The sequence below is a fragment of the Thamnophis elegans genome, chromosome 2 (genome assembly GCF_009769535.1).
Source record: "Thamnophis elegans isolate rThaEle1 chromosome 2, rThaEle1.pri, whole genome shotgun sequence".
Taxonomy (NCBI): domain Eukaryota; kingdom Metazoa; phylum Chordata; class Lepidosauria; order Squamata; family Colubridae; genus Thamnophis; species Thamnophis elegans.
The window spans coordinates 101,653,241-101,666,401 of NC_045542.1; the positions used below are offsets into that span (position 1 = coordinate 101,653,241).

The window sequence follows — 13,161 nt, forward strand, 5'->3', positions numbered from 1 at the left end:
GATGGTTAGAGCTACCGGCTTACCCAAACCGATCCGAATCGGCTGAATCCCACCCTTGGATGTCCCTTGTTCAAAAGTAAAATGTTTAAGTCCTTCTTCAGTTTTGGCTCATAGCTTTGAGGAAGCCTATTTATTATAGCAGAACCAAATATAGAGCAGAGATGCATAGGCAAACACAGGTTGCCTCTAAATTGTAATTTTAATATGTTAGAAGAAAGAAGTCCTCAAGTTCATGCAGAGAATACCTATTAGTTGTGTTAATGAATTGAATGCTGTTTGAATAAAATCATGTATTGTGATTTTTGTTTCTCCTAATACATCACCTTCACTTTCTTGGGTCTTCCCTTTTTGAAATACAGCTCCTAGCACCCTGTCCAAACAACATTTTAAGCCTGATTTTACTCTTTCTTCAGCCACCGCCTGCAGTTTCTTTGCTTTTTCCACTGATTTTTTCTTTCAATGCTATATATTTGCATACGTATAATACATTAATTTGAAAACATATATACAACCAAAACAGCCATAAACAACCAAGACTCCAGCACAACCAAGACTCCAGGAAAAATACATTTACTTGTGATTCAGACATAGGGAATCATCCCATTAGTGTGCTATAAATGAAGCACAAAATGATGTTTGACCCCCATGGTGTAAATAAGGATTGTAACCAAATCCTTACTAACTCAGAATTGTATGAACTCAAGTCCTATCCATGTAGATGGCAAGAAAAGATGATTGGAAAAGATTCTTGGCTATGAAAACTACAACATGGGGAAAAAAAATACCTCATCCACATTGCAGTCTTGATCAAACAGGACCCCTTAATAGCTGCAATACCACTTTTATTTGCAAATGCTGCAGGAAATGTGTTCCTGACTTCCTGCATCATAATTCATGCCCCAGGCTGATGGTCCAACTTCTCATTGGTTCTGTGATGCAGTGAATTTAGCAAATCAATAGATATTGAAATCAAGGCCCTTGGAAATAGTAACCAGCAATATTAAAGTTGCTTTCCCAATCAGATGCACTCCATTGACGCTGAACAACCGTCAACATATTTGTGTTTTGTATGTAAATTGATTTGCATGGCTTGAAACTTCCATGTTTTCTCTTTGACTATGGAGGAAAAACAGGACTGTGGTTTAGCCAACCCACCTGCCTATAATCTCTTTTTTGTGCAGAATGGTTATGCTTTCCCTTTGCCTTGCAGACATTGGCACAGTCTTGAAGGTTGTCTCTGTGCCGAAGGATTCAAGGCAAAATATGGAAGAATTGCTGCTGGAGGAACTTCAGGTGTTCAAGGTGAGTTTGAACAAATGAAGTCAGCTAGTTCAACCTGGGGCAAGAATAGCTGCTTTTTAAAACAATATTGAATTATACTTTATTCACATAATATAATTACGATAGCTGCTTCTCCCATGGTTGATGGAATTAACTCAGTTGCTTATATTCTCTGAGAAGCTAGGGTAAATTATAATTAGCTAGTTTGTAGTTCAGAGGTTGGTATCAGAAGGATACTTAATTGGACCAATGAAAATATTAATATGTTGAGAGAACACCAAAAATGTTGATCCAGTCATTTAATCTCCTAGAGTTTAAATTTAACCTCAATCTCAATTGCTAAACCTAAATTGACTGTAACATAGGAATACCATTTACCCTTATTAGGACTCTCCTGATGCAAGGCCTCCTTGGTTACTGAGCACTTCCTAGAGCAAGGGAGTCAGGGTTTTGCATTCCCCAGAATGACTTTGGTTAAATTAATGGGAATGTGCAGTGCATTGGGTTTGAAGGTTGCTTTAGAACAAATGTGTGTCTGCCTGCCTGCCTGCCTGCCTATCTCTGTCTGTAGCAATAGCAATAGCACTTAGGCTTATATACTGCTTCACAGAGCTTTACAGCCCTCTCTAAGCAGTTTATAGAGTCAACATATTACCCCCCAACAATCTCGGTCCTTATTTTACTGACCTCAGAAGGATGGAAGGCTGAGTCAACCTTGAACCTGGTGAGATTCAATCTGCCAAATTGCAGTCAGTCGGCAGTCAGCAGAAGTACCTGCAGTACTGCATTCTAACTACTGCGCAACCACAGCTGTACCTCTACCTCTGCCTCTGTCTCTACCTGTACCTCCATCTCCATCTCTCCCTATCTAGTTGCTAGGAGTTTAAAACACTTGATTGCACATAATGAAGGTGCCTGGGAATATTCATATTAGTAATTCCTTAAACCAAAAGGTTATTTTCCTAGGACCAGCCTGCAACAGTAGAGAACAGCCAAACAATCCTGGCAAAAGTCAGGATGAGTGTTATCTTCAAATCCTTGTGACAGAGAAACATTTTTTTCCTCTGCGATTCAAAACATTACACAACCCTACCAGTTGATGTGATCATGTGTTGCCACCAGAACCACAAGTATCAATATTGGGATGACTGGGTTAAGTCAGGCACTGTCCTAGCCACTGTAAGTGCTTCTATTTTTCTAGCTTCAGGCTGAGAATTCAAGGCTCCACCAGAGAAACTAATGCTATGTCACCCTTTCAACATAGCCCACACAAAGAAACCAAAGTCAACATACAGAGCAATACTACTTTTCATATACGGTTGCAGTAACATACTCTTGCAAGTCTGGATGTGCTTACCCCCTTCCTCCATTTAATTTCCTGAGAACTAGGGAGAGTCCTGTCTAGACATTTTCTTAATTTTCAATCTGCCCTGGATTCTGGTTTCTTTTATCTGACTGTTGTCTTGCTTGCTTGCAACTACAATCCTGTTGTTCCTCAACATTATTCCTTCTACCCCTTACTAGCAGTTACCTGGAGAACTTCCTGAAAGGTAGTGGCTTTTTTTTAATCAGCAATTCAGCACCCTCCTAATTATTTCCATTTCTCCTTGACAGGACTCCTCTCCTATTACTAGCATGCAGATCTCATCTAAGCGGGTATGTAGTGCAACAGGGAAAAAAACCAACAACTTTGGGAAGTGATCGTATGGAAACCAGGGGGAAAACTGCTCTTTGAGTGCATTGATTCATAAATAATTAAATAAATCATTACAGGTGGGGAGAGAAACTGGTAGTAGAAGATGATCAAAATAGGGATGATTATATCTAGGCATTTCTTCTGTCCAAGATATTTTTTTGATGGTGATAAACAGGATAATGATGATTTTGCAACTCTTTCAGGACATCGTATTCCCTTCATGTGTCTTTTTCTTGAGATGTCCGTGAACAAAATAAGTAAAATGTTCATGTTTGAAAAATACCGTATTTTTCGGAGTATAAGATGCACCTTTTCCTCCCAAAAAGAAGGTGAAAATCTGGGTGCATCTTATACACTGAATACAACATTTTTGGCCTCCCGAAACCCTGCCTCCTTTGCAAAAATGGATGTGCAGAGGGTTTGGGAGGCCTGCAAAGTAGCAATAGCAATAGCAGTTAGACTTATATACCGCTTCATAGGGCTTTCAGCCCTCTCTAAGCAGTTTACAGTCTCAGCATATTGCCCCCAACAACAATCCGGGTCCTCATTTTACCCACCTCGGAAGGATGGAAGGCTGAGTCAACCCTGAGCCGGTGAGATTTGAACAGCCGAACTGCAGAACTACATTCAGCTGAAGTAGCCTGCAGTGCTGCATTTAACCACTGCGCCACCTCGGCTCTTTTTAGTGCTCCTGGGAGCTGAGGAGGGCAAAAATGAGTGAAAAATGGGCCATTTTTTTGCTCATTTTGCCCCCCCCCCAGCCCCCAGGAGCATTCTACAAGCCTCCTAAAGGCTATACATGTCCCTTTTTTGGAGAAAAAATGGGTCAGTTTTTGCAAAAAACAGGGTGTATTTTGCTCATTTCCTCCCCCACCCTACCCCCGGAGCACTTTGCCTCTCAAACTATCTGTATGACTCGTTTTTCACAAAAAAATGAGGTGTGCAGAGGGTTTAGGAGGTCTGCAGAGTGCAAAAACATTTTTTGAAAATTTACCTCTTCAGAATCTTGGTGCGTCTTATACTCCAGTGGGTCTTACACTCCCAAAAATATGGCAATTATTTGCTTAATTTCCTGTTTGTTTGGCTGCCTACCCATCTATACAAGTTATGGATCCCTGCTAGATATCTTGTTGGCTATTTAGAAGGTTCTGATCGTATCCATCCTCCATTTTCCTCCCACTTGTTACAGTACACTCATTAGAGCGGTGCCTGACAGCCTAGGTTAGGCCTCATGAACTGCTTCTCAAAACAGTAACCCATTAGAAGCAGGAGGTTATTTTCCATCCAGATGTGGTTGGGCCCTAAGGAGACTCGGTGGTTTTGTCTTCCAACAGCAACAGCTGTACCTGGGATCCAGGACTTCCATTTCACAACTGCCCTTGCACCGTTGTGGGATATATGGCAAAGCTTGCGCAGAATGTTGCCTGGCGAGGGACCCCTATTGTGCCTGGGATGGCACCACCTGCACTCGATACCTGCAGAATACCAAACGGTATGGCCAAGGATCAGCCTATAGAGATTAGGCCCTGTAACCTTGGAGTCCAATAATCCTATGTGCTATTGGCTCCTGGATGTAATCAGTGAAGGGTGGTTATGCAGACCTGAGGCTTCAGGTCCAACCCCAGAAGGATGCTTGGCAAATCTTTTTCATACTTTTTCCTAACAGGCGATTCCGACGCCAGGATGTGAGGAATGGAGATCCCAGTATCTTGTGCTCTAGATGTGAGTGCTCTTAAATCTGCTTACCCAATTGGACAGTCTGGGCCGAAACAAGCTTAGTGGTTTTGTGCTCAGTGTATTGTGGGAAATCAGTTGTCTTTACATGGTATGAGAGCCAAGCAGGGGTGAAATCCAGCAAGTTCTGTCAGGTTCTGAAGAAGCGATAGCGGAAATTTTGAGTAGTTCGGAGAACTGGCAAATGCCGCCACTGGCTGGCCCCAGAGTGGGAAGGGAGTGGAGATTTTGCAATATCCTTCCCGGCCACACCCGCCAAGCCGCACCCACAGAACCGGTAGTAAAAAAAAATGAATTTCACCACTGGAGCCAAGGTATCACATTAAAGGAAAATATATATGGGCTCTTTGATTCAGCATAGCATGTTATATATCCATGCACAAATATTTAAATTTCAATCCATGAAACAAAAGAGTCCCAAAGTTCTTGATGTATTTACATCTAGTTGTGAGCAAGGAGGATATTTAATTTCACTGTTTACTTATCCGAGCTATTTCTGCATTCATTCCCCCCAGTGGTGGGATTAAAAATTTTTTACTACCGGTTCTGTGGGTATGACTTGGTGAGCATGGCATGGCTTAGTGGGCTGGGGAAGGATATTGTAAAATCCCCATTCCCACCTCACTCCAGGGGAAGGTTCCTGCAAAATCCCTGTTTCCTCCGGATCAGCTGGGACTCGGGAGGCAGAGAATAGATGTGGGTTGGGCCAGTCAGAGGTGGCATTTACCAGTTTCCCAAACTACTCAGAATTTCCACTACAGGTTCTCCAGAATTGGTCAGAACCTGCTGAATACCACCTCTGATTCCCCACTCCCACCCTTGCAGAAATGTATGTGTAAATTATGTACTCTTCCAATGAATATATTTTTGCCAGTGATTAATCCTAGTGAAACACATCTTATTTGCACTTTCTTTAATACAGGTAGTCCTCAACCTACAACCACAATTGAGCCCAAAATTTCTGTTGTTAAGTGAGACTTTTGTTTAGTGAGTTTTGCCCCATTTTACGACCTTTCTCACCACAGTTGTTAAGTAAATCATCTTGTGGCGGGAAAACCCGCTTCCCAAAATCAGGAGACAGGACCACGAGAGTTGGAGAACACAGGTTTATTGCTAGCAAAGGTTCAGAGTAATAACTTGACAAAGTCTGAACCCTGGGCTATGCCCAGGGCGTTATTTTTATACATTTCGCAAGCCCAGCACCGCCTGAGCGTTACGCTTCTTTGGCCTTTATCAGTGGCAACCATATGGAAAGGAGAAGCTTCTTTACACATGTCAAGATACCGTATATCAAAACAGGATACAGAAAGTAGAAGTCATGTTATACCACATATTCCATATATAGTTAAAGCTATGGTTGACATTAACATATCTCATGCCATTTGGTAGCTTCAGGGGCCCCTCTCGCACGTTCCCTTACGTTACAAAATGTTATGGCACATAGGTCAATGAACATGCCAGTACATTTGACAAAGAGTTTCCTAATATTGCAATAGAGACAGAGACAAATAAGGATCAACCTGGTAAGATCTAATATTAGATTAGGACCCTTGGGCCCATCTGCCACAATCTCAGTTGATAAGTTCGTAACAGGGTTTTTAAGTAAATCTGGCTTCCCCATTGATTTTGCTTACTAAAAGGTTGCAAAAGGTGATCATATGACCCTGGGACACAGCAACAGACATAAGTATGAATCAGTTGTCAAGCACCTGAATTTTGATCACATGATCATGGGGCTGCTGCAAAGATCATAAGTGTGAAAAATGGTCATAAATCACTTTTTTCAGTGCCATTGTAACTTTGAGGGTCATTAAATGATAATTGCTGTTAGTTAAGGACTACCTGTAAACATATGAATATTTGTATACTTTTAAATGTTACCTACTGCATCAATATTCAGAAAACAGTACATAATTGTGCCTACTTAGATGTCAGCATCTATCCAACGGATGAGTCGAAAGAGTGCTAAAGTTGTTGATATATTTACATTATAGCTGTGAGCAAGGAGCTTGATCTTGAAAAGTTAAGAAAATATGGTCAGTGGTTGATTGGATGGAAATTCCAGAGTTGTTGACCAGACTTGGAAATTGAAACAACGATCCTGGAAGATAGTAGCAACAAAACATTGGCATATCAAAAGCAATACGAATGTCTCAAAGTTGTTGCCAAAAATTGAATTCTCTTTGAAGGCGACTTTATCTTTTTTTAACTTAATATACAGCTTTGAGAAGTCGAGATGAGGATGAAGATGATAAGGATGCTATTCATTCAATTGGGCCTGATTCTCAGTGATTCTATGGACCAGCTGCCTCCACATTTTCTGATTTTTGTACAGCTTCTTCACTTGTTTTAATATCTGGCTGGTATCAGCTTGGATCACGGGTGTCATACTTGATTGCATCATGTGAAGTCACGTGTCATATCATGATGTTTTTTGACTTTGCAGAGCTGGGGTGGGCGTGGCCTGCATGTGATGTATCCGACCCGCAGGCCGCCAGTTTGACGCTCCTGGCTTAGATGAACTTGTATTAAAATGAAAATGGTTTAAATTTATCCTTCATATGTGGACAGGGCTCTGGCCAGGGGTGAAATCCAGCAGGTTCTGACAGATTCTGGAGAACCAGTAGCGGAAATTTTGAGTAGTTCGGAGAATCAGCAAATACCACCTTTGGCTGGTCCCAGAGTAAGGTGAAAATGGAGATTTTGCAGTATCATTCCCCTGCCACACCCACCAAGCCACACAATGTCCACCAAACCACGCCCACAGAACTGGTAGTAAAAAAAATTGAATTTCACCACTGGCTCTTGCATTACATTATCTGGCCCCATAATAGTAAGCTCTTGTCTGCCATAAAAAGTTGAAGCTGGACAGATAGTTGAATCTGTAATGGAAGCAGCAAATAATTTCATCTTTACAGCCATTACCACAAATTAATAAATGTCTCAGTGGTTGGCTGTACAGTGAAACCTTTATCACTTTTAATCTATTTGAATCAAGCTTATTGTGCATAAGCTCTAAGAAAACCACACCTTGTCTCTACAGTGACAGAGAGTATCAGTGGCCTGTTCTCTTTCCTCATTCCATAAGACAAGCGTTTGCTGACTTATAGAAATCCCTTTAAGGTATCTATTTAGTCCTACAACTCTAAGGTGCAGGATCATTTTAATGGGCTCTCCATCCCTGCAGGAGGGAAATGTTGTTATTAGATTAGATCTAATCTTGATCATGGGGTCCAGTGATGGACACATGGCAGCCAGGAAAGCTATGCAATTCTGGTCTAGAATTATAAACAATCTTACTGAATGAGTGTTGAAATTCCCAGGATCGCTATCAATATCTTAGCCACTGAGGGTGTTTGGCAGCAGAGCAGAAAGTAACTGAACACTATACCAAGCCTATTTTATTGAATTAATTCCAAATTAGGGTCCTTGTAATTTGCCTACTACAAATACTTGCCTAAATCCAGTATCTTCCCTTTTCTTAGGAACCCCAAAACAAAAGAAAAATATGGCAGAGAATTGATACGATGTCTCATCAGAATCCATCCTTTCCAATCATTTAAATGTTCATATCCATCAACCCTTCTAGACAGAAATAGTTTCTTTCATTCATAATTCACATGGATTCTGCATGGTTGTTTTTTTTTTTTTCTGGACTTACATATCCTGCCCTCACAGGTGTCTCAAGGAACCATTCTCTTTTCTCATTAATTTCAACAAAGTTGTTATGTTTCTTTCCTGATGGTTGGCTTTGCTACCGGACTGGGCCCATGTGCTCCTCATCATTTAACTGGTAGACAATTTGGTTTTGATTCCTCATGTTATTCCTTTCTGGTTTTGTACAGATCCTCAGAAAACCAGTGTACCAGAAAAGAAAATCTACGGAGTGGAAGGCAGCAGTACTTTTCTAGAGTGTCTGCCTAAATCACTGCAGGCCAAGATCGTGTGGACATATCAAAAGACTAGGAGTGACCCCCAGAAGGAGGTAAAACCCAATTGCTGTGTGCACACATTTTTCTACGAATGAGAAAAAGTATGCTGATAGCATCAACTAGCTATAATTGAAAGCAATATAGAGGATGTCCGCATTGGCTATTTTTGGATAATTGATTTATTCTATAAAACACTACAGGTAGTTCTTGACTTACGATCCCAAATGAGCCCAAAATTTCTGTTGTTGAATGAGACATTTCTTAAGTAAGTTTTGCCGCACTTTGTGACCTTTCTTGCCTCCGTTGTTAAGTGAATCACTGCAGTTGATAAGTTAGTAACGTGATTGGCAAGTGAATCTGTCTTCCGCATTGACTTTGTTTGTCAGAAGCAAAGGGTGATTACATGACCTTGGGACCGTCATAATATGAACCAGTTGCCAAGCATCTGAATTTTGATCACATGATCAAGGGGATGCTGTAAAGGTCATAACTGTGAAAAATGGTCATGTCACTTTTATCAGTGCCATTGTAACTTTGAACCATCAATAAATGAACTGTTGTGAGTCCAGGACTACCTGTATAAGTAATAGGGTATTTTATTTATTCAACCTTTCATTCATGTATCCCAACTTGTATGACACTCCATTCATAACGACTAGCTTACAACAAGGCCATACGGAGAGAAACAGGAGGGAAACCATTGCAAATGATGCAATAAAAACAAGGACCTCAATTTCATACACCACACTTTCAGGATAGTGTAGTTTATATTCAAAGCTTTCTTAGCTAGTCATGTTTTATGGGTGTCTTTTGAGAGATAGCCAGTGCCTCAGCCATTTAGGGCTTTAAAGGGGGCAGAGAAGAACCTTTAATTGCATCTGAATGCTAGTGATGATCCCACTTTTATTTGAATGCACGTGAGGCTAACAAATTTGGATTAAGTTGTTGATATGGCGTCAGCCTTCTAAATACATGTACTGTTTTTATGTAGATATGTAGATATGCAAATATGTATATACAGTATGTATATAAATAATACCAAGGCAGAATGAATCTAAAATTAAACAATACAATAATAAAGTCCCCTGAAATCATCCTTTAAGGCATTACAAATGGAACACCGAAAATTAAGAGGCTTATCATCATCTTTTCTAGAAGTAAAATGAGTGGAGGGACTTGCACCCATTCCACAATTTTGGAGCAACATTGGAGAAGATGCTTTCCTATCTCTCTCTGACTCCAATCACACCAATGTCCTGAGAGGATCTTTCGTACAGATTTCAGTAATAAGACAATTTCACAGTGAGACATAAAATTCATAAAATTGGATCGTTCATTCCAGTTTCACTTGTCTGTGTTTCATTAACCTCCAGGTATTGCTGGATGATCGGGTCATCAGGATGGAGCGGGGAATCCTGTTGCGCAGTGTGCAGCGCAAAGATGCTGGCTTCTACTATTGCCATGCAACGGAGCATGGCTTTACCCAGGGTCTGCTGCGCCTCCAGCTTGAAGTGATCTTTGCCCAGCAGGCTGACTCTCTCTCCCTCTCTTGGGAAGAAGAATCCACACAACCTTTCCACCGCAAACTTTGGTATCAAGATTTCTTACAATTGGTGGATCACCCCAATCTCAGCACCGTGGACCAGGTGTGCGAGCAGCTATGGAGCCGCAAGAGCCACCAGCCCAAGAAAAAGCCACCTCCGTTGCCTCCTTTATTTAACATCAAGTCTAAAGGCCAGAAATGGAAACATCTGGAGGAAAAGCGGAAAGCCCGCAGCCGAAGAATGCATGAAGTGCCCCGGGCAGAAAGGGCTCCTCGGAGCACAGATATCTGGTGACTTTGCATAAGACGCATTAATACAAATCTCTGTGCTGGGAAGGGCCAGGGAAGGGCCAGGGTGGGAGTGTGGGAATAGGGATGGTAGGAGAGAAAGAGCAGGATCTTTTATGGCTTCTGTGGTTGGGTGGAAAGAACATCCTTGCACACCAGTCCCGTACTCCTGATTGCTGCTTCTCGTAGTTTGTAGGGGGTGATTTTGGTGTGATTTTTCACTAGCCCGAGACCCTTCCTAGTAGCACAGCTGCTACTCTTCAAAATCTCGACAGAGAGAGCAACAGAACCTGGGGAAATGGGGGAAGATCTGCACTCCTGACCTGTCCATAATACATAACCAAAGACGAGGGTAGCAGCCTCCAAGGACCAAATGCACCAGAGGCCTCATCCTGAACATCCTTGACCAGTGAGAAGAAAACCAGGCACTGGGAAACACAGTTCTTTTCTGCAAGGATCCAGTGGCTGCCAAACGGTTACCAAGGGACCTCTTAGTGCTCTTTGTTTTCTGGAGCTTCCACTGATATTCCGTCATTGCCTGACAAGGAGAGCGCTTGGGCGCCTCTCACAATGTAATCTGTCTAAACCCTGGAGCGCGATGTTGGCCTTCTTTCCTCTCGCTTCCTTATCCAAGCGTAACTGTGCTTAAGAGGCCCCAGTGGGCTCTGTCTCCAGAAAGAGCAACGCAACCACGGACGTATTTATTAACAGACTGTTGACTGATGAATGTAGTCCAGCCCTGAGTGGCCATCACTGTTCTCTGTTCTTGCCCAGAGGACTTTTCTGACTGAGATTTTCTGGGCATAAACTTGTATGAGAAGTTTCAAGCTGTTGTGGTGATGGTGATGTGAAAGCAGAGGAAACAAGCAGCAGAAATTGCCCTACTCCCATCTGCATTTAGTCAAGGCCCCAGAGGATTTTTCACTAGCCTGAGACCCTTTCTAGCGAAAGAGCAGTCCAAGGGAGATCCTTGCTATGAGCCACAGTTATGGGGATACTATCTTGTTCTGGAAAGCATGCATCACTGGTGGGATTCAAATTTTTTTACTACTGATTCTGTGGGCGTGGCTTGGTGGGCGTGGCAAGGGAAGGTTCCTGAAAAATCCCCAATTCCTCCCAATCAACTGGGACTCAGGAGGCAGAGAATAGATGGGGGCGGGGCCAGTCAGAGGTGGTATTTACTGGTTCTCCGAACTATTCAAAATTTCCGCTACCGGTTCTCCAGAACTGGTCAGAACCTGCTGAATAACACCTCTGGTGCAGGAATTGGTCATTGATTAGCAATTGATTGTGATCATTTTGGTTTGTGAAGAAAATCAGCTGCCCTGCTTTCAATTGTATAGTATGTCTCCCACTCTTTCCTGCTAGACAGAACATCTTCCACCAACATTTGACTCTTGCGTCAATCTAGTTGGGGATGGGAGCTGCTAGCCACCAAAGCTCAACTGTAATTCTGGAGGGGGGGGAGTCTGATGCCACCAAGAGCTCATTTGGATCATTTCCAAGCCTATTTTGGAGCAATTTGTGTGGCACTCAGAAAGTTCATACCATTCTCAGACTATCAGCAAACATGGAATAATCGGCCTTTCAAAAAAAAAAAGCCCTGATCATTCTTTTGTTTGTTATTCTGTACAAAAGCAAACTTTAAGGTGCAGGTACTGATGTGAAATAGCAAGCTGGATTGGGCTGAGATCTGAGGAACAAGCCTGGAATACTCCAAGTGCATTGGAATTGGGTAGAGAATAAATTTTGCAAGTGGGGGAGGGAGGAAAGGAGAATGAAAAAGAGAGGGAGGTATAAGCAGTTTCTCTGGTGTGCAGTTTCAAAGCAGTGTCAAAGGTTGTGAATATTCCTATCTAATCTAAATGAGACTGGAATGAACAATCCCAAGGAAGGTGTGGGGAGTGAGTGACAGTGACATCATGCTTGCCTCGGTGGCAGTTTATAGGCATTAAAACGCCCTTGTATTTTGTGTAACAATGCAATGCTAATTTCTAAATCCAGTTTCTCAACTTTACATTCTTGGGTTAAGCTGCCCCTAAATTGTCCCATAAGTGGGAAAAATTTGAGATGATCAGGCCATCTGAAGCTTTGACGAGTCCAGAGACAGTAGAAAGGTTTTTTTATAATTATTTATTTCACCTTTTATTCCTTTTCAGAGACTTCTGCTGCTGTGTCTCAAAGCATTTCCACTCAACTATGTAGTCTGAAAAAATATTGTACATAAAATGTTTGGAAGTTGGCACAAATCTCAGATATTCTACAAATTGCTGTAGTTTGGGTTTTTCTTTCTCTCGTACAGTTTCTTTTTTCTTTTTAATGAAGTTGTTTTGCAATGAAGTAAAGTGTTATAATAATGCTTTAAATGATGAGACACAAACTGCAAATAGGACTTACATGTATTTTGAAAACAGAAATGATTCCAAGAATTATTAGTCGTGTTAAATAATAATGCTATGTAACTGCAGTTCTTTACTGCTAATGTCAAACACAATTCAGAAATACAATTTTCTTAGTGATTTGGGAAAATATCTCTCTTAATCCTCATAGCTCCTGGATCATCTTTTTTAAAAAAAATGCTAGTCTCAGGTTCGGAAGAACTTTAACCCTGGAAGAGTTAGTGACTAAGGTGGTTGTGAAAATGAATGAAGAGACAGAAGAAAAGAAAAAATAAACCTGTTTCAACA

At 41.6% G+C, this 13,161-nt stretch overlaps 1 protein-coding gene across 2 annotated transcripts in view; it reads left to right on the forward strand.

Moving 5' to 3' along the window:
• Positions 1-11,566, forward strand: part of SEMA3B (semaphorin 3B) — a 49,772-nt gene extending 38,206 nt beyond the window's left edge. For both annotated transcript variants that reach the window (XM_032212144.1, XM_032212143.1), the window contains exons 13-18: positions 1,211-1,302; positions 2,896-2,937; positions 4,312-4,469; positions 4,644-4,699; positions 8,557-8,696; positions 10,017-11,566. In XM_032212144.1, the coding sequence (XP_032068035.1) occupies positions 1,211-1,302; positions 2,896-2,937; positions 4,312-4,469; positions 4,644-4,699; positions 8,557-8,696; positions 10,017-10,481 (953 nt within the window). In that variant the 3' untranslated portion in view covers positions 10,482-11,566. The remainder of the gene's footprint in view (positions 1-1,210; positions 1,303-2,895; positions 2,938-4,311; positions 4,470-4,643; positions 4,700-8,556; positions 8,697-10,016) is intronic.
• The last annotated feature ends 1,595 nt before the right edge of the window (positions 11,567-13,161 follow it).